At 42.9% G+C, this 27,017-nt stretch overlaps 2 protein-coding genes across 2 annotated transcripts in view; one reads left to right on the top strand and one right to left on the bottom strand.

Moving 5' to 3' along the window:
• C2H19orf44 (chromosome 2 C19orf44 homolog) overlaps positions 1–12,068 on the bottom strand; it is a 20,665-nt gene extending 8,597 nt beyond the window's left edge. The window contains exons 1-4 of the mRNA XM_007104991.4: positions 11,962–12,068; positions 7,271–8,036; positions 5,571–5,892; positions 1,229–1,302 (exon numbers count right to left, since the gene is read on the bottom strand). Coding sequence (XP_007105053.2) covers positions 1,229–1,302; positions 5,571–5,892; positions 7,271–8,036; positions 11,962–11,996 — 1,197 coding nt within the window. The 5' untranslated portion in view covers positions 11,997–12,068. The remainder of the gene's footprint in view (positions 1–1,228; positions 1,303–5,570; positions 5,893–7,270; positions 8,037–11,961) is intronic.
• Positions 12,069–12,267: 199 nt separating this feature from the next.
• CALR3 (calreticulin 3) overlaps positions 12,268–27,017 on the top strand; it is a 31,550-nt gene continuing 16,800 nt past the window's right edge. Inside the window, exons 1-3 of the mRNA XM_007104986.2 lie at positions 12,268–12,396; positions 12,606–12,707; positions 15,122–15,325. Coding sequence (XP_007105048.1) covers positions 12,306–12,396; positions 12,606–12,707; positions 15,122–15,325 — 397 coding nt within the window. The 5' untranslated portion in view covers positions 12,268–12,305. The remainder of the gene's footprint in view (positions 12,397–12,605; positions 12,708–15,121; positions 15,326–27,017) is intronic.

Below are 27,017 nucleotides of genomic sequence, written 5' to 3'. Positions count from 1 at the left end.
GTGTCAGTTGTTACTTCTCCTTTTTCATTTTTAATTCTGTTGATTTGAGTCTTCTCCCTTTTTTTTCTTGATCAGTCTGGCTAATTGTTTATCAATTTTATCTTCTCAAAGAACCAGCTTTTAGTTTTATTCATCTTTGCTATCATTCCCTTTATTTCTTTTTCATTTACTTCTGATCTGATCTTTATGATTTCTTTCCTTCTGCTAACTTTGGGGGTTTTTTGTTCTTCTTTCTCTAATTGCTTTAGGTGTAAGGTTAGGTTGTTTATTTGAGATGTTTCTTTATATCTTCTTCGTGGATTGATCCCTTGATCATTATGTAGTGTCCTTCTTTGTCTCTTCTAATAGCCTTTATTTTAAAGTCAATTTTGTCTGATAAGAGAATTGCTACTCCAACTTTCTTTTGATTTCCAGTTGCATGGAATATCTTTTTCCATCCCCTCACTTTCAGTCTATATGTGTCCCTAGGTCTGAATTGGTCTCTTGTAGACAGCATATATATGGGTCTTGTTTTGGTATCCATTCAGCCAGTCTACGTCTTTTGGTTGGAGCATTTAATCCATTTACATTTAAGGTAATTTCGATATGTATGTTCCTATTACCATTTTCTTAATTGTTTTGGGTTTGTTTTTGTAGGTCTTTTCCTTCTCTTGTGTTTCCGTGAGCAGAACTCTTGAAACCCTTCAGCACGAGGCTGCTGCACTTAGCACTGATGTTGTGAACATGTGTAGCCGGCACGTGGGTGAAATCTGTTAAAGTGTCATTATTATGTATTACCAAAACATGCGTTGATAATGAGGTGGTTACTAATATGGAAAGAATCACCACGGGGCAATGCAACAAGTACAGGTTAGTACAGGTACTGTTGTGGGGAAGTTGAAGTGGGATCTGCTTTAATCTTCTGATATGTTAAGTAGCTCTATCCTGTTATTACCTAAATCAGGGTCTCTACCCATGGCATGCTGACATTTGAGACACGAACATTCTTTGCAGCGGGGGCCATCCTATGCATTGCGGGACACTGGCACAGGACATCCCTGACCGCTACCCACTGGATGCCAGTAGCACCCTGCACCCCAGTCATGACCACAGTGTTGCCAGACATCGCCAAGTGTCCCCTAGGGGAGCAATCGCCCCCAGGTGAGAACCACTGACCTAAATGACACATAACAGTTGCAAGCCGTTCTACCCAAAGACCTAAAACGAAAAATCAGTTTTTTGTACTTACTTTCTGTTCCAAGTCTGATTTCTCACTGACAGCTGGAGCCAGATCATCAAGGGATAAAATGTTTATTCTCAAATCTGTAATCAAAAATGTAACATGCCGATATTTACTCCACACGCATTTACCATCCTATTGTAGGCACCGGGCTAAGTGCTAGGGACGGGAAGAGCAGAAGGCATGCAGTCCCTGTCCTTAGAAAGCGAGCCCAGGGACCCAAGCGCTTTTTCTCTAAAGGGCTAGGTCGTAAATATTTTTGGCTTTTCAGGCTAGTCTGTCTCTGTCACCATTGCTTAGCTCTGCCCTCATGATTTGAAAGCCGCCATGGACCATGTGTAAACAAATGGGTATGGCTGTGTCCCAATAAAACTTTATTTATAGGGACTTCCCCCATGGTTCTGCAGTTAAGACTCTGGCCTTCCAAAGCAGGGGATGAGGGTTCGATCCCTGGTCGGGGAACTGAGATCCCACATGCCGCGCAGTGCGGCCAAAAACAAAAAAAAAACTTTATTCATAAAAACAGACAACTGGGCTTCCCTGGTGGTGCACTGGTTAAGAATCCACCTTCCAGTGCAGGGGACATGGGTTCAAGCCCTGGTCCAGGAAGATCTCACATGCCACAGAGCAACTAAGCCCATGAGCCACAACTACTGAAGCCCACGCGCCCTAGAGCTTGTGCTCTGCATCAAGAGAAGTCACCCCAATGAGAAGCCCACGCTCCGCAACGAAGAGTAGCCCCTGCTCGTCGCAACTAGAAGAAAGCCTGCACACAACAATGAAGACCCAACACAGCCAAAAATAAATAAATAAAACATTAAAAAAAAATTTTTTTTTAATAAAAGAAGAGCCAAGTATTGTGAATATGTGTGCAGGGACCCTGGAGGTCTGAGAGGAGGGAGTTATAACCTCAAGGGGGTTGGAGACTTGGCTGGGGAAGGAGGAGCTGACACCAGGTCTGGCCACAGAATCTGCGGGACCCAGTGCAAAGAGAAAAAAAAAAAACAGACGATGGGGTAATTCCCAGTTGTTAGGACTCTGCGTTTTCACTGCCAAGGGCCCAGGTTCAATCCCTGGTTGGGGAACTAAGGAACTAAGATCCCACAGGACGCACAGTGGGGCCAAAAAAACAAAGCAAAACAAAGAAACAAAATACAGACCACGGACCTCTCAGCCCCTGGCCTAGACAGAGGAGACGATCACGATGCAAGGAAGGACGCCCAATGACACGTGTGCTTGAGGTAGGAGAGGGGGGCCCTCCGCTGGGGGACTGGCACCTCGTCCTAAGTTCTCATTTAAAGCAAGTTAAGGGCACTTAACTCTGTGGTGCCAGCTGGCCAGTCGCCAGCGCCCAAATGCCTTGGGTGCAGGTTACTCAGGAGCAGGAAGGCTCTGCGCAGTTTGGGTGTTCCAGCAGGTTTCTGCCCCATCAGTACGTGAGCCCACTCCTCCCCAGGATGGGGGAGGCCGACAGGCTGCCAGTATTCACAGGGACCCCATCACGTGGCTCATTTCAGGCCTGAGGCACAGAGGCTGTGTGTGTGTGTGTGTGTGTGTGTGTGTGTGTGTGTGTGTGTACGCACACACACACAATTGGGGGTGGGGAGGGCAGGGGGGTCCACCCTGTGGGGCCTCAAAACTCAAGCAGGTACATGATCCAATCATGGCTGAGTTGAACAGACACTTCCGAGGGGAGGTGTGTGTGTGTGTGTGTGTGTGTGTGTGTACGCACACACACACAATTGGGGGTGGGGAGGGCAGGGGGGTCCACCCTGTGGGGCCTCAAAACTCAAGCAGGTACATGATCCAATCATGGCTGAGTTGAACAGACACTTCCGAGGGGAGCCTAAGGTGTCTAGAGGCTTCCATGGAGGGCATGTGCTAGGTTGGAGGGATGAGTCTCCCTGAGGAGGCAGGATGAGAACCCTAATTTTAGGAACAGGCAGGGGACAGTTCGCAGGAGCAGACGGGAGCAGGGCCCTCCCGCAGGTGGCACAGCACTGGGGATGAGCAGGAGATGGAAGACTGAGCCGTCTACTCTCTTTGGAAAGGTCAGCTGAGTGCAGCCCCAAACACCAGGCTGCCTGGTGGCATAAGACCCAGATCAAAGCCCAGCTCGTCACTCTAGCGTGAGGGTCTCGCCCCTGCCTCCGAGCTCCTCTAACACTGCCAGTTACCACAATGCACGTGACACGTAAGTCCAGAGATACGTTCATGGACAAAGCCTCTGAACTAAGCCATCCCAGCCCGCTCGGGCCAAGGCACTGCAGGAGATTGTGGACGAGCTCTCCAGAACAGTGTTGTCACTGGCTGAGGAATGACGTTATTGTCACATCAGCCAACCCGGACACGCACACGCTTACTGAGCAGGAGGCCCCACTGAGGCACTCCACAGGCACCAGCTCACTGACACAGCTCTGCCCCACGTTACAGATGAGGAGACCACGGCACAGAGCCTGAGACTGCATGGCCAGAAAGAGGCAGAGCAAGGATGTCCATCTCAGGTATGCTGGACCCCAAACTCAGACTTGTACTCACCACTCCCCGCTACGTGCCTCCCTTGAGGCTGCATCAGAATGAGGTAAGGGGGGGTCTGGACACCGAGGGGGCCCTCCAGGCCAGCAGCGAGGGCTGAGGGGCAGCCTGGATGGGCAGCCCAGGAGGGCAGGAACCTGGGTCTGGCGCCTGCCTCACCAGCTACACCCACCTTCTCACCCACATCTGCCAGGCTGGCGTGGACACCCACTCACCAGCCCCTTGGGCCCAAAGATCCGAGACCGTATCAGTGAGGTGCCAAATGGCATCTGGCCGATGGTGGCCCCTGAGGGGGCTCAAAGGGATTTCCTCACATCTGTGAGCCCGTTTCGCTGCCTTCTCCAACCCTCACAAGGGCGTGTGGCAGGGATTCTTGTTGGCCGTGCTTCTCCTCCCTGCCCCCTACGTGGTGGTACCTTGGTATCTTGAATATTTTGACCTGCAGGAATCTGAGACACAGCAGAGGCTGCAAGGACTCCCCGACCTTCTCCCCTGAATCAGGTCATAAGGCCCTCAGGTAAGAAGATGTGCCTTCCCTCTACCTGGAGGAAAGGAGCATCCTTATGTCCAAGATGGGGGGACACTGAGCAACCCCAACTACATCTCCCCTCATCTACTACCCTTGGCTCATATCCTTCCGTCTATCACATTCTCCCACAACTATTCTACTCCCCATCAAACCTAGCAGAAGGCGTGACCGTTTCTTCAGGTTTCCATTTCCTTATGAAGGCTCCTGTGTCACATAAAACGTACATTAAATATTTATTTAATATCTGAATGCTCTTCTCCTGTTAACCTGTCTGTTGTCACAGAGCCCCAGCCAAGAACCCAGAAGGACACAAGGAAAAAGCTATTTTTCCTCCCCTACAACTGATTCACAGGCTACGGATCACCCTGGCACTTGGGGGCAGGGGCGAGTTGGCTTGTCATCCTGTTCCTGACACCACGACGCCTGGCACGTGCTGGCACACAGCAGGCACTCGAGACACAGTTATTTAACTTGGATTTGATGATCAGGCACCCCAGATAGGAGAAATCAATGTTGGCTGCACATCTTTTTTCTTTCTGCTCTTTCTTAAGTACATACAATATTAAAATAAAAATCATGTTGAATGATGGTGAAATAATAAAAATGTTTATGAGGGACTTCCCTGGTGGTGCAGTGGTTAGGAATCCGCATGCCAATGCAGGGGACACGGGTTCGAGCCCTGGTCCGGGAAGTCCCACATGCCGCGGAGCAACCAAGCCCCTGCACCACAACTACTGATCCTGCGCTCTAGAGCCCACGAGCCACAGCTACTGAAGCCCGCGTGCCTAGAGTCTGTGCTGTGCAACAAGGGAAGCCACCACAATGAGAAGCCCGTGCACCATAATGAAGAGTAGCCCCTGCTCGCCGCAACTAGAGAAAGCCTGTGCGCAGCAACGAAGACCCAACGCAGCCAAAAATAAATAAATAAATTTATAAAAAGAAAAGTTTGTGACTGGTTAGAGATTGGTTTCTTTTTCTGAATTTAAAAAGGAAAGGAAGCAAATTTCTCTTTTACAACAAGGAAAACTGCATTGCCGTCCTCTTGAACGAGGCTCTAGAAGGATTTCTGTTTTTGCTCTGTCATTGGGTAGGGTTACTAGAAGAAGGCTTTAAAGACAGAACAAAAAAATCTGACGTAGCCCCTCAACTAGGAAAGAAGGTCAGGAAGCCAAGGGTGTGACTCGCACCCCTCATGACAATACCCTGTGACCACCACGCCAGGGACCGTAGAGGCAGTCTCGCCCTTCCTGCCCCGGGGTGACAACTCTGCGCAGAAACGAGAGTTACCGTTTAGACTTTCATCGGTGGCTTCTGAGGGAGACTCATCCTGAGGCCCAGCCCCACTCCTTCTCGGGGAGGATGAGAGCTTGCCATCCCCCATTGTCGAGGGCACGGACTTCGGAAAGGCTCTGGGGATGGAAAGTGACGCCGTGTGGGAGGCTGTGTCCTCTGAAATGGGAATCTGTGGGGAGCAAGTTCTCGAGCCAGCACTGCGAAGGGTCCCATCTGCTGACCATGAGGTTGGCAGACGTGATGTCGGAAATGGCTTTGAGCTGGAAAGATCCTTCCTGGGCAGCGAAAGGACTCTCAGTTGATTTGGGATCTGATCCTACTTTGGTGGAAACAAAAGAAGGGAAATTACCAAACATACGCTACATAAGTCCTTATCATTGGACATCGCGGCTGGTGGAGAGCATGAGTCCCTGGTGATCAAATCATTATCCCTCTCTGCCCCTTTCTCTCCTTTCCCCTCATCTCTGGAAGTCAAGGTACAACATTTAAACAAGATAATACTGGGATTAGAAATACTCCACAAATAGTCAGAAATATCACTTTGCTTTCAAATACATATTGTTAATTACACATTTTCTAAACTAAGGCCCCTGAGAACATGGATCTTCAACAGAGTCAAAATCAATATGCAGATTTTTCCCCTTAAAATGCAGCCTTCCCATCACTTCACACCAACTAGGATGGCTATAACCAAAAACAAAAAATAACAAGTGTTGGTGAGGATGTGGAGAAATTGGAACCCTCATACACTGCTGGTGGGAATGTAAAACGGTGCAGTCACTGTGGGAAACAGTTTCTCTGTTCCTCAACAAGTTACACACAGAATTACTACAAGACCCAAGAGTTCGACTCCTAGGTATAAACCCAAAGAATTGAAAACAGGGACTCAAACAAATACTTGTACACTATTCACAATTGCCAAAAGGCGGAAACAACCCAAATGTCCATCAATGGACAAATGGATAAATAAAATGTGGTCCATCCACACAATGGAATATTACTCAGCCATAGAAAGGAATGAAGCACTGATACATGCTACAATGTGAGTGAACCTCGTAAACATCATGCTAAGGGAAAGAAACCAGACACAAAAAGCCACAGGTTGTATGATTCCATTACATGAGATGTCTAGAACAGGCAAACCCACAGAGACAGAAAGCAGATTAGTGGTTGTTAGGGTCTGGGGGAGGGGGAAACAGGGAGGGATTACTGGGTAAGGGTCTCCTTTTGGCATGATGAAAATGTTTTGGAACTAGACAGAGGTGGTGGTTACACAACATCGTGAATGCACTAAATGCCAGTGAACTGTTCACTGGCATTGAACAGTTGGAAAATGGAAATGCAGCCTTCCCAAGTTAGTGATTCCTGTGTGGTACAACCAACAAGCAGGCATGGATCACCAATGGCAGTGATCACAGCTGGTGTTGGATCAGTCATACAAAGTGCTGTCCTGGGGTGTATACAGTTACGAGGCTCCACATAGTGCAAAACTGCCTGACGTGTCCCAAATCCTGTCCCTTACAGAGCAGACCAGCAATGGGTACCCGTGATTGGCTGAAACCCAACCTCTCCTCATCAAACACTTTCTGAAGTGTTTACGGGTGATGGCTCTCTTCAGAAGTCTCAAGTGCTATGACAGAAAGGTACAAATGCAAAGTACATACAAGTACAAAATAAATACATGCAAACCTTACCGAGACTAGTTTTGTTTGTTCTTTCTCACTGACTTTGGTGCTGGTGAAACCCTGATTTGTGGATGCTTCTTTTTTGCTAGAAGATTCCAGCAAGCTTCCCAGCAACTCTTTCATTTCCTCTTCATCACTGTCTGGAGAATCCAGTCTTCTAGGCGGTTTTTTCTCTTTGGGTGTTTGAAAATCCCTCTCTTTCCCAACATGTGCTTCAGGGGATATCTTTTCCACAGGTGCTTCTCTCTTCTTTAGAAACCTACTGACCTTCCCACTCGGCATGTCACTCTCAGGGACAGGAATTTCAAGGGCCTGTTTCCGGGAGGTTTTATATGTGTTCTGTGAAGAAAGGTCAACCATCCCTCTGGGGGGATTTTTGTCTGCTCTGCTAGAAAGCCAGTCCTCAGAGGTCTTCAGGTCAGATTCCACGTCAGACAAATCCATCTGCACCTGCCGGTTCCTGATCTTGGTTTCTATCTGGGCCAGCTTTGTGAGCGCAGCATTGGCCCTGACCTTCGAGGCAGTGGTCGAAGCTCTACCTGAAGAGAGCCAGGGCCCACTCCCTAGGAAAGCATTCTCTTTCGGGAATAAGTGTTTTCCATCCATAGTCTGGTTTCTTTTTAGAAATCTGCTTGGACCGGGTGTTATTTTGGTAAGACGTCTACTGATTTCCAAGTTCTGGATTTCTTCCATCTTTGAATCTTCTAAGGAAATATCACTGAAGTCGCCAAAGATATCACGCACGGGACGGCTGGTTTTTCTTATTGAAGCCATCCTAGGGAGTAAAGAAAGAAAACTTACAGTAAGAATACCTGATGTTCAGACTGTACATTCAAATCTCTCAACGCTTCCCACCACCTGGGAGAGGCCACATCCCCCTCTGCCATCTGGCCAGAGCCTCCCCTTCAAGCCCGATGATGACAACGAAAATAATAAGACACCTGGTACGTTATCATTGAACTATGCCGTTTAAGGCCAGGTCTTAAGTGAGACACGTTACATATTAAAGATGAGAGCCAGTGCTTCTCAGGCCCAGCAGTATGCCTGGCACTCTGCTCAGAGCTACAGTATCTCATTTAATCCTCACTCGACACTGAGAGTTGGTTGTTGTCATGCCTCTTTCATAGAGAAGAGGAAGGAAATGAAGGCCTCCACAGGTTAGGTCACCTGGCCAGCGAGTAACAGAACCAAATTCAAAGCTCAGGCCAATTCCAAAGGTCCCACTCGCCCCTACAGTGCTTCACTGCCTCTCCAGTTACCCCACCTCTACTCCGAGTGAGTCCTATTACCCAGTTGCACCCCAAGTCTGGTCTCCTCCTTTATCCAAGTGTCCTCAGTTCTCTCAAAAAGAGCTGTTGAAACACAATCTGTATATTTAATGAGCTCCCCAGAGATCTTATTTTACTTACAGTGTGAGACCTACTGCCCTGGGAGCAGGGATGGGGGCTATGGACAGACACAGACCCTCCCACCAAAGGTTGGCCATGTGTTGTATGTGTGTGCTGGTGTACAGTTTTCTGGGGAAAAGGGTCAGAGTTTTCATCATATTCTCAGAGTTCCCATGTGCCCCTGAAGGAATATGAACAATTCACTCCAAGATTTACCAAGGTTTCAAAAGATTTTAAAGACTTAAAAAAATGGAAAAATATGACAAGGGTGTGTGTTTGCTGCAGGCCCTTTAGTGAGGAACTTGGCAACAGCAATGAAAATGTGAAATGCATAGACCCTGTGACACCACAATTCCACGTCTGGGAATTTACCTACAATGCCCATAGAGATGTATGTTCAAGGTATGTCTTGGCAGCACTGTTTGTACTCATCAGAATCCTGATCCCATCCATACAGGCTCAATGAAGTCCAGATGACCACAGGCAGACAATGGAATACTATGCAGCTGTTTAAAGGAATGGGGGAGATCTGTGTGCATAATAATGTCTCCAGCATAATGATCTGTGAGGCAGAAAAGATGCAGAACCATGCCTCAGCTCCGTACTGTTTGAATGTTTTAGCAAGGCCATTTGTTACTTTTATTTTAAAAAATTTACTGAGACCCCAAAAAGCCTTTTTTTCCCCACTCTGTCCACTTGGAAAACAACCTCATTGGGATTGCCAGACTAAATACAGGACACCCAGTTATTTGAATTTCAAATAAATAGCAAATAATTTTAAAAATATAAGTATGACCCAAATATTTTTATCCTAAAAGGTAATGTTCCAAATTTTTTCTAAATTTATTTATTTTTGGCTGCTTTGGTCCTTCGTTGCTGTGTGCAGCTTTCTCTAGTTGCGGCGAGTGGGGGCTACTCTTTGTTCCGGTGCATGGGCTTCTCATTGCGGTGGCTTCTCTTGTTGCAGAGGACGGGCTCTAGGTACGCAGGCTTCAGTAGTTGCAGCACGTGGGCTCAGTAGTTGTGGCTTGCGGGCTCCAGAGCACAGGCCCAGTAGTTGTGGCACACGGGCTTAGCTGCTCCATGGCATGTGGGATCTTCCTGGACCAGTGCTCGAACCCATGTCCCCTGCATTGGCAGGCGGATTCTTAACCACTGCACCACCAGGGGAGCCCTAAATATTTTTATACTAAAAAATTATTTGTTGTTTATCTGAAACTGAAATTCAACTGGGTGTCCAGTATTTGATTTGTTAAACCTGGCAACCCTACATCTTATATACCTTTCAAAGCTGAGTTCAAATATTTTATGCAAGGCATTTAACCCAGCCCCTAAGATTCTGTACAAGAATAAATTATTTTTATTATTTTACTCTCTGTTTCTCTGACTAGTGTGCTTGCTTGCTCATCCCCATCTTAACCACCCCGTGTACTAGGAGTGCAGAGCACAGGCCTGACCACAGGAGTCAATGAATCAAAAATCACACCCAACAGAAACAGTGCAGAATTCCTAGTGTGAGTGACCCTGGTCAACCACTTAACTACTCTGTGCCTCAGCTTGCTCATCTGTAAAAAGGGAATAATAACTATTAGCCTCACAGGATTCCTATGTTCAGTGTGGGGCATGGAATAAGCATACAATAAAATTTAGATAGCAGTAATGACAGTATTTGGACTACCTGCATAACAGGCTAACTTTTAGCTGGAAGGACATGGTGAAGGGGAAGTAGAAAGCACTGGAACAACATCAACAGCTATCTTTGTATTTTTGTAGGCAAGGCCCAGGGCACTCTGTGGGTCAGAGGAAAAGCCTGACCACCAGGCCAGGTTTTCTGGCATCTAGTTCTTCTGAAAGTTTCCCTAGGTTTAAAAAAAAATTTTTAATAAAAAAATTAAATAAAATAAATAATTTTTTAAAAAAGAATTTTAAGAAAAAGGGATTTCTCTCTGGTGGCCTAGTGGTTAGGATTCCAGGCTTTCACTGCCATGGCCCAGGTTCAATCCCTGCTCCACGAACTGAGATCTCACAAGCTGCATGGTGCAGCCAAAATAAATAAATAAAATAATTTTAAAAATAAATCAATAATGTTTAAAAGGGTAAATTTCATGTTATGTACATTTTACCACAACTAAAATATATATTTTTTAATTAAAAAATTTTTATTGAAGTACAGTTGATTTACAATATTGTGTTAGTTTCAGAAATAGATGTATTTTTAAAACACATAATTAAAAATAAACCAATAGGTAAAATATGTGAACCGATATTTCACCAAAAAAAAATATACAAATGGCCAATAAGCACATGAAAAGATGTTCAACATCAGCCATGAGGGAAATTCAAATCAAAACCACTATAAGATCCACTTCATACCTACAAGGGTGGCTATAATCAAAACTACAGAAAATAACAAATGGTTGGTGGAGGGTGTGAAGAAATTGGAACCTTCATACCCTTTTGGAGGAGACTATAAAATGACGCATCTGACAACCTGGAAAACGGTCTGGTAGTTCCTCAAAAAGTTAAACATCGTTACCATATGATCCAGCAATTCCACTCCCATGAAGCCCAAGATAACTGAAATGTATGCAAATGTTCATAATAGTTCTTATTCATAATAGACAAAAAGTGGAAACAACCCAAATATCCATTAACTAGTGAATGGATGAGAACTGAGCTCCATCCATAAATGAGATACTATTCAGTAATAAAAAAGAACAAATAATGACACACACAACACGCATATATGTCAAACACACCATACTAAGGGAAAATACCAGACGATGCAAAAAACCACACACTGTATAATTCCAGTTATAAGGATTGTCCAGAAAAGGTAAATCTATAGACTCAAAAAGCCCATCAGTCGTTCGTTGCCTGGGGCTGGGAGTGGTAGCGGAGATAGACTGCAAAAGGGCAGGAGAGGTACACTTGGGGTGACTGACAAGTTTTAAAGCTGGATGGTAGTGATGTTTGCACCACTTGGTAAATTTACTAAAAATAACGGGAACTGTACGCTTAGAAGGGGTGAATTGTATGGCATGTAAATGAATTATCAATAAAGTTGTTAAAAATAAATAAACCAAAATTTGAAAACACAGTCGCCCCTCAGACCATCGAGCTCTTCCCCCAGGCCTGGACCGACCCACATCGTACCACGCTCGCTAGTGGGCCCCAGACGAGGAAAATGAGGCGCTAGGCCGCTCTCCCGACGCCCGACCTGCCCAGCCCCGGAGCGCGTCCCGTTTCCCTGTAACTCCTCTCCCGAGCCCGGGCATTACGCCCGGCCACCGCCCAGCCAACACCGCCAACCTCCTCCCACGAAGTCCTTCCGCAGAGGCCGCCATCGCTCTCGGCCGGACTCTTGGGCCAGACGCGACCGTTGACCCCGGCAACGGCGCCAGGGCGAAAGAGACTACACCTCCCGGTGCACCCCGCGCCCCAACGACCAATAGCGCTCCACGTCACCATCGCGAGGCGTCATGGGAATGGTAGTTTGAAGGAGGACCCGGCGTGCACCGCGCGTCAAGGCCCAAAGGTGTCTCGGGTCACAATCGCGAGCCGTGACGGGAGTAGTTCCGGGAAGGGCCCGGCGCGCCGCGGAGACCTCTGGGCGTAAAGGGGCGGTTACCAGAAGAGGTGGCCGTGCCCTCTCCATGGCTGCCGCTCGTGTCCCGCTCTGGGCAGTCTGTGTGCTGCGGGTGGCGCTGGCCACAGTCTACTTCCAGGAGGACTTTCTAGATGGAGGTGAAGGGGCTACGCCCGTGGCGGAGGCTTAAGCTCCCTCATACCCCAGTGCCCAACGGATGGCCTGAGTTGCCATTGGCCCCGCCTGTCGCCGAGGGATCGGTGGTGGCAAAACCTCGAAGCTTCGAAGCCTCGAGGGTCCCCATCACTCTCACCACGACCCAAATTAACAGTTTTCAGCCCTAACCGGTGTTATTTACCCCCCACAGAGCGCTGGAGGAACCGATGGGTGCAGTCCACCAATGACTCCCAATTTGGGTATTTTAGACTCTCGTCCGGGAAATTTTATGGTCATAAAGAGAAAGACAAAGGTTAGTGTAGGAATCGTGAGAAAATCAAGCTGAATGTTAAACCCCCCATAGCAACCTTTCAAGGTAGGTGTGGCACAGCCCTAACACCCAGTTCACAGGTCGGGAAACAGGCATGGGTAGTAGGGTTTTTTTGTCTTCTCTCTTTTTTCTTGACCAAGATAACCCCTCTTTACAAGCACTAGTCAAATGGGTTTGGAGAGCTGAGGGTCTTGCCCTACAGAAGGAAAAAGTTTAGAAGGTACTTCTCCTTTTTATTTTTGCGTTAAAAAGAAAAACAGGGTAAGTTATATGCCATCAAGCACACGGATCTTTGGGGTTCAATAGGATGAATGTTTACAACTGCACACCGAGGTCAAGATAGGAACGTTTTCAGGCCCCACCTCCACCCCCAGAGTCTTCCCTTCTGGCCTACCCCCCACACCCAAGTCAGTAGTCTCCAAGTACCAAGACAAACCTCTATTCTGGCTTCTCATTCCTGATGATCAAAGGTAGGCAAACTACAGCTCCTCTACTGCCTGTTTTTTGTACAACCAGTTAGCTGAGAGTGGTCTCTACGTTTTTTAATTGTTGGAGAAAAATAGAAAGGGGAATAGTATTTTGTGATGCATAAAAATTACACAAAATTCAATGAAATGCCTGAAATCTCAGGGTCCATAAATAAAGTGTTAGTGGAACACAGCCATGCTCCTTCATTTGCATACATTCTATGGCTGCTTTCAGGCTGCAAAGGCAGAAATGAGTAATTAGGACGGAGAAGGAATGGCTCCCAAAGTGTAAAGCATTTATTTCCTGGCCTTAACAGAAAAAAGTTTGCCAACCCCTGATTTAGATGAAAAATTTCCCTCTTCACCACCTTCCACTCAACTTCCGTCTTGGCCCAGTTACTTCAGTGTTGCCCTCATTGTTTTGTGGATACATGTTGTTCCAAACTGTCAGGCTGTAATGGCAAAAATGGAGTGAAATAACAAGGTGGTCTATGAAGCTTGTCCAGGGAGCGGGGTTGTCATTTGGTTTTTTCCCACAATGATTTTCCTTCCTCCAACCTGGAATCCTGAGACTCTGTGCGTTTCATTCATTCCAGCACTTGTCTACTGAGAGCAGACACAGGCAAGGCACTGGGGATACTGGTTAATTTGACCCCTTTCATTGTGGTCTCCCAGGACCATAACACAGAAGCCATGGATGGAAAGATCAATAGAATTTAACCAGACAGAGATGGGGGAGAGGTGATGGTGGTGGCTGAGGAGTGTGGTGAGACACAGAGGGAGGTGGTGAGTCAGATGGCCTTAGGAATTGCCTGGATGGTAGGGGAAGGGGCTACAGATCACCTGAGAAAGGGAAGAGTTGGGGAAGAATGTAGGAGAGAGAGAGAGAGAGAGAGAGAGAGAGAGAGAGAGAGAGAGAGGTTTGGGAGTGGGGAGTCAACCGTGAGTTCAGTCTTAGACATACTGACACAAAATGCCAGGTTCATTAATGATGGCTCTCAGCATAGGCAGTTATGGAGGCTGGAGTATGTTGCAAGGAAGGGTAGGTTATAGGAAGACTGACTCTGTTTTCAGGTTTGTCTTTTTTTTTTTTAATTTAAGTATAGTTGATTTATAATATCATGTTAGTCTTAGGTGTACAGTACAGTGATTCAGTTATATATATATTTCAGATTCTTTTCTCTTATAGCTTATTACAAAATATTGAGTAGAGTTCCCTGTGCTATACAGTAGGTCCTTGTTGTCAGGTTTGTCTTATACTCCAGTATAAGATAAGGAATTGGTACAGAGCCTTTTGGCTACTGAAAAGGGGGTTTTGGTCTTGAAGTGAATGGCTAAACTTATAAAGTACCAGAAAATTCAAATGATAAAAGGATGGTATCTTCATAAAAAGAGCCACCACACATATGACACCCAAGGACCAGCTCATCCAGTGCAGTGAAGCACTTTATTTTTCCCCCAGATCAGCACTCTGTCCTCCATCAGCCATTGTGTCTCTTAAGTAGCTGTTTTAAGATGAGAATTAAGGAAAAGAAGTAGAATGTTCCATTTTTTAATCCAGTTGTTACAAAGCTTCCTTGTACATTCCCACTCCTTGGAAAATGAAGGGAAGCAAAATTAATCTTTTATCTATAATTAGATTGCATATTTGTCAGTTAGAGCTGAAGTGTTTTTATAACTTAAGACCTAACAGTGGTATATTAAGTACAAAAACATGTACATGAGTATGTAAAATAGAAGTTCTGTGGCAGCAGAGAGCCTGTTAGTGATATGGCCATTGTATATCATTGTACAAATGTGCTGTAGGTGCAGGATCAACATAAATGGTTGGAAGGTTTATTATCAGGGGTGGGGGAGGACAACCATTTAATTCCCTGCATTGCTGAGCAGTGTCATTCCTAATCTTTCATGAGTACTTTTTATTTAAAGGTCTGCAGACCACTCAAGATAGCCGATTCTACGCCATCTCTGCACGGTTCAAACCATTTAGCAATAAAGGGAAGACTCTGATCATTCAGTACACCGTGAAACATGAGCAGAAGATGGACTGTGGAGGGGGCTACATTAAGCTCTTCCCTGCAGACGTGGATCAGAAGAACCTGAATGGGAAATCCCAGTACTATATTATGTTTGGTGAGTTTAGATAGTATGGACAACCACTTCTAGTGATTTTGCAAACCCTTCCACCTGTAGGATCCTTAGACTGACTTTGCTATAGCTGTGTTGAGTTTATCTAACTAAAGGTTTCTAGTACTGTTAAACCTAATTAGTATTTAAAAAAGGCAACTGTACCATTCTCTTGTTCTTGGGCGAAAGTTATTTATTCAACATTAATGTAGCCCCAAGTAGTTTGAATGCCTCAGGAGTCAGTAAACCTTGGCCATGGGCCAAATCAGCCCACAGCCTGTGTTTGTTATGGCCCATGAACCGAGAATGGGTTTTTTAATTTTTTGGCTGCATTGCATGGCTTGCAGGATCTCAGTTCCCTGACCAGGGATTGAATCCGGGCCACAGCAGTGAAAGCCCAGAATCCTAACCACTAGGCAACCAGGGAACTTCCTGCTTTTTAACATTTTCGGATGATTAAAAAAATCAAAAGAAGGACAATACTTTTGACCGATGAAAATAATATGAAACTCAAGTTTCAGTGTCCACAGATGAAGTCTTATTGGAATGCAGCCTCACTCAGTTCATTTACATCTTGTCTATGGCTGCTTTCAAGCAGCAGTGGCAGAGTTCAATGGTCATGACAGAGAGTATATAGCTCTCAAAACCAAAAATATTTACTGTCTGGCTCCTTACAGAAAAAGGAGATCGTTGACCCCTGGAATACATTAAATATCTCCTGACACTAGGAGTAATAGGTTAACATCTGTGCTGGAATTGAGAAGGGACCACATTGGGCTGCAGGAACTAGACATAACTGAAATGTGTGGATTCAAAAACGTTTAAGAATGAAGAAGATTCTGGGAAGATGGGGGAATAGGAAGCACCAGGAATCTGTCTCCCCACCTAGGCAAGACAACATTCTTGCACTGGCAGAATCTATCTTATGTAACAGTTAGGGAACTATGGAGTCTGTGGAAGTATTGAAACTCCAGTAGAAAACTGGGGAGGTCAATTTGGGTGAATTTCAGTTCTTAGCACAGTAGTACCTACCCATTCCCACCTCTAGCCACATGGCAGACAGACAGCTGTGCACCAGGTTCCTGGAGCAGCTTTCACGGGAACCAGGGTAGACAAAAACGACCTTGTCCTCCAAATATCAAGGATCTGAACTCTGATGGCTGATTGCCCCTTCTTATTGCAGAGGCGCAGAAAAAGATGGGCAGCCATTGTTGTTAAACACACCCCCATTGTTGTAAGCCTCTCCCCCTCCAGCTGAAATAATTTCCAGGAGACTTAAAGGGCCAGAACCCTTCCCTCCCACCCTTCATTTTTCACCTTTTCCCCTTTAGGAAGCTAGACATTAAAGATTAGGACATTAAAAAACAACTACATATTCAGGGAAAATTAGAAAGTGACCACACATACACAGGAGAACACTCAGAAAAGACCTGAGAAAACCTTAAGTTTACATCCCAGGCTGACCCTTGGTACAGAGCCAGCCTTCAACAATCAGTCAAAAAACCAACAACAGCACAGCAAACCCTGCAGAAGGAGGAGAATCCAATTTCCAGACTTAACATTCATTATTAGACTCATATGTCCAGTGTTTAACAAATAATCACAAGGTATACAAAGAAACAGAAAAGTGGCCCATTCAAATGAGAAGAATAAATCAACATAAACTGTCCCTGAAAAAAAGACCTAATGGCAGATCTGTTAGACTTAAATAACTTCTGAATGATGCTAAAAGAACTAAATGAAGATGTAATGAAAGTCAAGAAAAACGAGAGTAAAATGGAAATATCAGTAAGGAGATAGAATACTTAACAAGAAACCAAAATCCAATTCTGGACCTGAAAAGTAAACTGACATGAAGAGTTCACTAGAAGAGTCAAAGGCAGATTTGAGCAAGCAGAAGAAAGAATCAGAGATCTTGAATATAGGATAATGGAAATTATCAAGGCTGAAGAGCAGAAAGAAACAAGATTGAAGGAGAGCAAACAGAGGCTAAGGGACCTGTGGGACACCATCAAACAGAGCAACGTACACATTGTGGGAGTCACAGAAGGAGAAGAGAGAGAAAAAGGAGCAGAGGGAGAGAATATTTGAAAAAACAAAGACTGAAAACTTCCACATTTGATGAAATACATGAATATAAATATCCAAGAAGCTCTATGAACTCCAGGTAATATGAACTCAAAGAGGTCCACACCAAGACACAGTGTAATCAAACTTGCAAAAAGCAAAGACAAAGAATGTTGAAAGCAGCAAGAGGGAAGCAAATCATCACATACAAGGCATTTGCAATAAGCTTATCAGCAGATTTCTGATCAGAAACTTTGGAGGCCAGAAGATAGTGGATTCAAAGTGAAAAGAAAAAAAAAACCTCTCAACGAAAACTCACATTTGGCAGAACTGTCCTTCAAAAATGTGGAAAAATTAAGACAGAAAAGCTGAGGGAGTTTGTAACCACTAGAACTGCCTTGCAAGAAATGCTCAAGGGAGTCCTGCAAGGTGAAATGAAAGGACACTCACTAGACAGTAACTCGAACCTGTATGGAGAAATAAAAATCTCAATAAAGGTAAATATAATTATAAAAGCTAGTATTATTTAACAATGGTTTATAACTACACTTTTTGTTTTCTACATGATTTAAGAGACTAATACATTTAAGGAATAACAATTGTGTAAAAGCTAATATTACTGCAACTTTGGTTTGTAACTACAAATCTAGTTTTCTACATAATTTAAGAGACTAATGCATTTTAAAGAATTATTAGTTTATGTTTTAGGGGACACAGCATATGAAGATGTAACTTTGTGACATCAGTAGCTAGATGGACTAAGGGAAGAAGAGAGAAGACTCAAATTACTAAAATCAGAAATGAAAGTGGGGATGTTACTACCTTGTCTACAGAAATAAAAGGGATTATTAGAGAGTACTATGAATATTTGTACACCAAAAAGTTGGATAACCTAGATGAAAGGGACAAATTCCTAGAAACACAAAACCTACCAAGACTCAATCACAAAGAAATAGGAAATCTGAATAGACCTATAAGTCGTAAGGAAATTGAAGCATAAACAAAATTATCCCAACAAAGAAAAGCCTTGTCTCAACAAAGTGAGTATATAGGGACTATACCTCAACATAATAAAGGCCATATATGACAAACCTACAGCCAACATTATATTCAGTGGTGAAAAGCTGAAAGCATTTCCTCTAAGATCAAGAATGAGATAAGGATGCCCACTCTTGCCACTTTTTTTTTTTGCAGTACGAGGGCCTCTCACTGTTATGGCCTCTCCCGTTGCGGAGTACAGGCTCCGGACGCTCAGGCTCAGCGGCCATGGCTCACGGGCCTAGCCGCTCTGTGGCATGTGGGATCTTCCCGGACCGGGGCACGAATCCGCATCCCCCGCATCGGCAGGCGGACTCTCAACCACTGCACCACCAGGGAAGCCCCACTCTTGCCACTTTTATTCAACATAGTATTGGAAGTCCTGGCTACAGCAATCAGAGAAGAAAAAGAAATAAAAGGAATCCAAATTAGAACGGAAGAGGTACAACTGTCACTGTGTGCAGATGACATGATACTATACATAAACAATACTAAAGATACTGCCAAAATACTACTAGAACTAATAAATTCAGTAAAACTGCAGGATATAAAATTTATATACAGAAATCTGTTTTCTTTCCATACACCAACAACAAACTATCAGAAAAATTAGGAAAACAAACCCATTTACAGTTGCATCAAAAAGAATAAAATACCTAGGAATAAATCTAACTAAGGAGGTAAAAGTCCTGTGCTCAGAAAACTATTAGGCACTGAAGAAAGAAATTGAAGATGACACAAGCAAATTGAAAGGTATACCTCATGGATTGGAAGAATTAATATTGTTAAAATATCTATCTTCCCCAAGGCAATATACAGATTCAATGTAATCCCTATCAAAATACCAATGGCATTTTTCACAAACTAGAACAAATAATTCTAAAATCTGTATGGAAACACAAAAGACCCCAAATAGGCAGAACAATTTTGAAAAAGAGTAACAAAGCTGGAGATACCACACTCCCTGATTTCAAACTATACTACAAATTTTATAGTAATGAAAACAGTATGGTACTGGCACAGAAACAAACACACAGATCAGTGAAACAGAATAAAGATTCCAGAAATGAACCCAGGCTTATATATGTCAATTAATCCACAACGAAAAAGGCAAAAGCTTACAATGGGAAAACGACAGCCTCTTCAATAAATAGTTTTGGGAAAACTGGGCTACTGTCTCACTATATACAAAAATAAACTCAAAATGGATTAAAGACTTAAATTACAACCTGAAACCATAAAACTCCTAGAAGAAAACAGGCAGTATGCTCTTTGACTTCAGCTTAAGCAATATTTTTTTTGCATCTGTCTCCTCAGGCAAGGGAAACAAAAGCAAAAATAAATAAATAGGACTACATCAAACTCAAAAGCCTTTGCACAGTGAAGGAAACCACGAACAAAATGAAAAGGCAACCCACTGAATGGGAGAGGAGATTTGCAAATGATAGATTTGATAAAGAGTTAATATCCAAAATAAAGACTTCATAGAACTCAACGTCAAAAAAAAAAAGCCCAATTAAAAAATGGGGCCTTCCCTGGTGGCACAGTGGTTGAGAGTCCGCCTGCCAATGCAGGGGACACGGGTTCGTGCCCCGGTCTGGGAAGATCCCACATGCCACAGAGCGGCTGGGCCTGTGAGCCATGGCCGCTGAGCCTGTGCATCTGGAGCCTGTGCTCTGCAACGGGAGAGGCCACAACAGTGAGAGGCCCGCGCACCGCAAAAAAAAAAAAAAAAAAAATGGGCAGAGGACCTGAATTGACATTTTGCCAAAGAAGACATACAGATGGCCAAAAGACACATGAAAGATGCTGAACATCACTAATCATCAGAGAAATGCAAATCAAAACCACAATGAGATATCACCTCACACCTGTCAGAATGGCTATTATCAAAAAGACAACAAATAACAAGTGTTAGTGAGGGTGTGGAGAAAAGGAAACTCTTGTGCTCTTTTGGTGGGAATTTAAATTGGTGCAGCCACTATAGAAAGTGGATGGAGGTTCATTAAAAAAAATTAAAAATAGACCTAACATATGATCCAACAATTCCACACTGGGTATTTTGTCAAAGAAAACAAAAACACTAATTTGAAAAGATATATGCTCCCCTATGTTCATTGCAGCATTATTTCCATTAGACAAGATATGGAAGGAATATAAGTGCCCATCAATAAATGAGTGGATAAAGAAGATGTATATATACAATGGAATATTACTCAGTCGTAAAAAGGAATGAAATCTTTCTATTTGTGACAACACAGATGGACTTAGTTTTATGCTAAGTGAAATAAGTCAGAAAGAGAAAGAAAAATAGTATATGATTACACTTATATGTGGAATCTAAAAAAGCAAATGAACAAATATAACAGAATAGAGAGTCATAAATGTAGAGAACAGGTGGTTGCCAGAGGGAAGGAGGGTAAAAGGATGAGTAAAGTAGGTGATGGAGATTAAGAGGTACAAATTTCCAGTTTCAAAATAAGTGAGCCACAGGGATGAAATGTACAGCATGAGGAATATAGTCATATATAGTCATATATAATAATGTAGTTTCTTTGTATGGTAACAAAGTAATTAGACTTATCATGGCGACCATTTTGTAATGTATAAAAATATTGAATCACTATTTTCTGCACCAGGAACTAACATAATGTTGTAGGACAATTATACTTCACAAGCAAACTCATAGAAAAGGAGATCAGATTTGTGGTTACCAGAGGTGGGCATGGAGGAGGGGGAATAGGATGAAGGTGGTCAAAAGGTACAAACTTCCAGTTATAAGACAAAAAAATACTAGGGTTGTAATGTACAATATGATTAATATTCTTAACTGCTGTATGTTATATATGAAAGTTGTTGATAGAGTAAATCCTAAGAGTTCTCATCAGAAGGAAAAAATACTTTTAAAAAAATTCTGTACCTATATGAGATGATGAATGTTCACTAAATTTATTGTGGTCATCATTTCATGGTATATGTAAGTCAAATCATTATGTTGTGTATATTAGGCTTATACAGTTCTGTATGGCAATAATATTTCAATAAAACTGAAGAGAAAGGAAGGAAGGAAGGAAGGAAGGAAGGAAGGAAGGAAGGAAGGAAGGAAGGAAGGAAGGCAGGCAGGCAGGCTGGCTCTGAATCTGGTGGTTTCACTGGTGAATTCTACCAAACATTGAAAGAATACCAATCCTACTCAAACTTTTCCAAAAAATTGAAGAGGAGGGAACACTTCCTAACTCATTCTATGATGCCAACACTACCCTAATACCAAAACCAAAGACACTACAAGAAAACACTGATGCAAATCCTCAACAATATACTACTAAACAGAATTCAGCAGCATACTAAAAGAATTATACAACATGACCAAGTGGCATTTATTCCTGGGATGCAAGTATGGTTTGACATATGAAAATCAATGTAATATGCCATATCAACAGAATGAAAGGGGGAAAATGATCATCACATTTGATGCAGAAAAAGCATTTGACAAAATTCAACACCTTTTCATGATAAAAACACTCAACAAACTAGGAATAAAAGGAAACTAATTCAATGTAATAAAAGGCATATGTGAAAACCCCACAGTGAACATACTCAGAAAAACTCAAAGTGTTTCCTCTAAGATCTAGAACAAGGCAAGGATGCCTGTTTTCCCACTTCTATTCAACATAGTACTGGAAGTTTTAGCCAGAGAAATTAGGCAAGAAAAAGAAAAGAAATTGGAAAAGAAGAAGTAAAATTATCTGTTGGCAGATGATATGATATGTAGAAAACCCTAAAGCTTGCACAGAAAAACCCTATTAGAACTAATGAATGAATTCAGCAAAGTAACAGGATACAAAGTCAACATGTTAAAAAACAAAACCAAAAACAGTTGCATTCCTATATACAATGAATAATCTGAAAAGGAAATTACAAAAACAATGTCATTTACAATGGCATCCAAAGGAGTAAAATACTTAGTAATCATTTTAACCAAGGAAGTGAGAGACTTGTCTAATGAAAACTACACACTATTGCTGGAAGAAATTAAGGCATAAATAAATGGGAACACATCCCATGTTTGTGGATTGGAAGACTTAATATTGTTAAAATGTCAATACTGCCCAAAGCAATCTACAAGTTCCAAAGCAATTCAGTCCAATCCCTATCAAAATTCCAATGACTGGGACTTCCCTGGTGGCACAGTGTTGGGAATCCGCCTGCCAATGCAGGGGACACGGGTTTGATCCCTGGTCCGGGAAGATCCTACATGCTGTGGAACAGCTAAGCCCATGCACCATAACTACTGAGCCTGTGCTCTAGAGCCTGCGAGCCACAATTACTGAGCCCATGTGCCACAACTACTGAAGCCTGCGTGCCTAGAGCCTGTGTTCTGCAACAAGAGAAGCCACTGCAATGAGAAGCCCATGCAACACAACGAAGAGTAGCCCCTACTCGCCACAACTAGAGAAAGCCAAGGCACCGCAATGAAGACCCAACACAGCCAATAAATAAATAAATAAATAAATAAAATTGTTGGTTTTTAGATAATCAACAAGGACGTACTGTATAGCACAGGGAACGCTACTCAATACTCTGTAATAATATGGGAAAAGAATGTGAAAAAGAGTAGATATATGTATATGTATAACTGAATCACTTTGCTGTACACTTGAAACTAACACAACATTGTAAATCAACTATACTCCAATATAAAATAAAAATTAAACTATATATATATATTTTTTAAAAGAGGTAATTCCCTGGTGGTCCAGTGGTTAGGACTCTGCGCTTTCACTACCAAGGGTCCAGGTTCCATCCCTGGTCGAGGAACTAAGATCCCGAAAGCTGTTCGGTGTAACCAAAAAAAGAGAGAAAAAAAAAGAAAGAAAGAAAATAAATAAAATGGTTGATTTTATGTGATGTGAATTTTGCCTCAATAAATTAAAAGGGTTTGGGAATTGCATGACAAAGGAACTCCATGGCTGATGATTTTTAATGCTGTCACAGCCTAAAAGCCCATCTCGCCTCTTTCTTTGCCAGAACCACGTTCAGGCAGCAGCCAACTCCCCAGGACAGCCTTGGTGTCGGCGGGTCATTCGGTGAGCTGCGCTGGGGCACAATTTTGGTGGCACTGTCCTGCCCTCCCATTTCAGTGTCCCCATGTCTTACACATCCTGTTCACACTAAAGCTGAAGTGAGACAGGATATCCAGGGACTTGAAAGTAGGATTTGCTGAGAGGTGACTCAGGAAGATGGATTCTCTAAGTACCTGCCCCTCCGAGCCTGTGATTTCCCCTTTGGTGGAAGGTACTTAGAGTAGTCAAAATAATAGAGGTAGAAAGTAGAATGGTGGTTGCCAGGGGCTGGGGAGAAGGGAAGATGGAGAGTTATTGCTTAATGGGTATAGAGTTTCAGTTTTACAAAATGAAAAGTGTTATGGGGATTGATGATGGTGATGGTTGCCTAACAATGTGAATGTGTTTAATACCACTGAACTGTACACTAAAAATGGCTAAGATGGTAAATTTTGTGTTGTACATATTTTGCCACAATAAAAAAAAGGTGGAAAAAAAAAGCTTTAAGGATGAAAATGTATTTTTAAAATATCCATCCATAATCCAGATTTGGGGACTTATTCTTTAAAATTATTTTCTCTCATGTGATGTTTTCCCATGCTTATTTTAAATTTTTTCGTGATTAGGATCAGGGCTTCAGACACCTAGTTATGCTGTCCTTATATTTATATATACAGCTGGTCTTGATGTTATTGTAGAAGTAAAAAGAATATTATTTTATTAGATATTAGATTACTTATTAGATTTAGATCTAATTCTGCTCTGTCATTTTGGAGAGTGAGGCAACTTCTCCAAGGACACAGCATTAGATTGATCCAAAGTTTCCACAGATTGCGCAGTCCCCGACTCCCTGCCCAGAGTTCTCTCTACCTGCCACGACTCACATTTACTCTTTTTTAAAATTTTTATTTATTTATTTATTTATTTATTTATTTATGGCTGTATTGGGTCTTCATTGCTGTGTGTGGGCATTCTCTAGTTGCAGCTAGCGGGGGCTACTCTTCGTTGCGGTGCGCGGGCTTCTCATTGCGGTGGCTTTTCTTGTTGCGGAGCACAGGCTCTAGGCCCGTGGGCTTCAGTAGTTGCCGCATGTGGGCTCAGTAGTTGTGGCTTGGGCGCTAGAGGACAGGCTCAGTAGTTGTGGCACACAGGCTTAGTTGCTCCGCAGCATGTGGGATCCTCCCGGACCAGGGCTCAAACCTGTGTCCCCTGCACTGGCAGGCGGATTCCTAACCACTGCACCACCAGGGAAGTCCCTCACATTTACTCTTGAATTTAAAATCTGGAATGGAAAAGGTCTTTATTTAGATTAAAAAATAAATTTAAATGTCTCGGTTTTGGTTATTGTTATTATTCTCTTAAAACAGGATGGCAGAGATATCTGGCAAAAAAATAATACCTATTGAATTAGAGATGATTTTACAAATATTTGATTTAGTTAGATTTAGTAAACGAAATAACCACAAATATCCACCAAAATACTACTTTTAAATATACACAGCATGTCTGCTACATTTAAATTGCAAAGCAGCATATGTTGGAGTAGAATATATATATATATATATATAATTTCCACATTATTTGGCTTTTAATTCAAAAGCAGTTACATTTTACCCAAACCCATTGTGTCACTATTAGAACACTTCCTGTGATTTCTCAGCTCTAGCCTTTGGTTTGAGAGCAGCTTGCTGGTGTTGAAGAGGAAGAGAGAAGTATGTTTTATTGGGCCCTTGCCAGGGGCCTTATCCATGCAATCTTAGATTATGTGTAAAACCCTAGGAAATGGGTAACACAGCCCCCATTTTGCAAGTGAGGAAACTGAGGCTCAGAAAGATTAAAATACTTGCCCAAAGTCAGGTCAGCCCAATTTCAGAGCCCATCTGCCTACCCCATTCTTCACAAAAATCCATTACTGCATAGCTATTTTATGATTGCTGTTAATGGAAAATGTCCAGATTTTTCTGGTCAGATCTGGGCACATTCTGAAGCTGGATTTAATAGTAAAAGTGTGTAGGTGCTTAGGAATAGAGAGGAAAATTCTGACCAATTTCGAAGGAAAAATAAATTTCATGTTTCAATCCTGAGATAATAGACTTTCATACAAATAGTTTACATAGCTTTTGTTTTAAAAAATTGAACTGGAATGTTTTCCAGCAATGACAAAAAAGGAAATTACATAAACCATGCATCCTCCGGGAACTCAACTGGGAGATAGATGTGTTCTTTGTCGGTTCTGTAGATGGTATTTCCAAGTAAAACGTCACATCTACTCTGGCAAATTGATAATATTTTTTAAGTAATTATGTGCAGCCTAGCTCTCTCTTATTTAATCTGGAGGTTCATCACTGCAAGTTCTAGAAGAAGTCACAGTCATCTGCTTGTGTTTACACAGGGTTTGTTCACAGGGGTGGGTGCAGGCCTGGGTCAGTGGATGTGGTGGAATTCTGTCTGAGACAGAAAGACACGCAGATACTTTAGTACATTCCTATGGCTTAAAGTCAATGAAGCCACAGCAGGGTAATTCCAAACAGTCTCGGAAGGTTTGACAGATTTTCCAGATCCCTCCTGTAAACCTTGCTTAGAATATTCAGAACTTCTTTGTCTCTGAACCGGGAATACAGTGTCCTACAGCATTCCATTTCCTTAGTGACTGAAACTTACGTGCCAATTTAAAAATCATTAACTTTTTTTTTTAACATCTTTGTTGGGGTAAAATTGCTTTACAATGGTGTGTTACTTACTGCTTTATAACAAAGTGAATCAGCTATACATATACATATATCCCCATATCTCCTCCCTCTTGCATCTCCCTCCTACCCTCCCTATCCCACCCCTCTAGGAGGTCACAAAGCACCGAGCTGATCTCCCTGTGCTATGCAGCTGCTTCCCACTAGCTAGCTGTTTTACATTTGGTAGTATAGTTAAGTCCATGCCACTCTCTCACTTCTTCCCAGCTTACCCTTCCTCCTCCCCGTGTTCTCAAGTCCATTTTCTACGTCTGCGACTTTATTCCTGTCCTGCCCCTAGGTTCTTCAGAACCTTTTTTTTTTTTTTTAGATTCCATATATGTGTGTTAGCATACGGTATTTGTTTTTCTCTTTCTGACTTACTTCACTCTGTATGACAGACTCTAGGCCCATCCACCTCACTACAAATAACACAATTTTGTTTCTTTCTATGGCTGAGTAACATTCCATTGTATGTATGTGCCACATCTCCTTTATCCATTCATCTGTCGATGGACACTTAGGTTGCTTTCATATCCTGGCTATTGTAAATAGAGCTGCAATGAACATTGTGGTACATGACTTTTTTTGAATTATGGTTTTCTCAGGGTGTATGGCCAGTAGTGGGATTGCTGGGTTGTATGATAGTTCTATTTTTAGTTTTTTAAGGAAACTCCATACTGTTCTTCATAGTGCCTGTATCAATTTACATTCCCACCAACAGTGCAAAAGGGTTCCCTTTTCTCCACACCCTCTCCAGCATTTATTGTTTGTAGATTTTTTTTTTTTTTTTTTTTTGCGGTA

The sequence above is a fragment of the Physeter macrocephalus genome, chromosome 2, assembly GCF_002837175.3.
Source record: "Physeter macrocephalus isolate SW-GA chromosome 2, ASM283717v5, whole genome shotgun sequence".
NCBI classification, from domain to species: Eukaryota; Metazoa; Chordata; class Mammalia; order Artiodactyla; family Physeteridae; genus Physeter; species Physeter macrocephalus.
The sequence above is the reverse complement of the archived record's forward strand: the minus strand, read 5'-3'. Positions and strand labels throughout refer to the sequence as shown.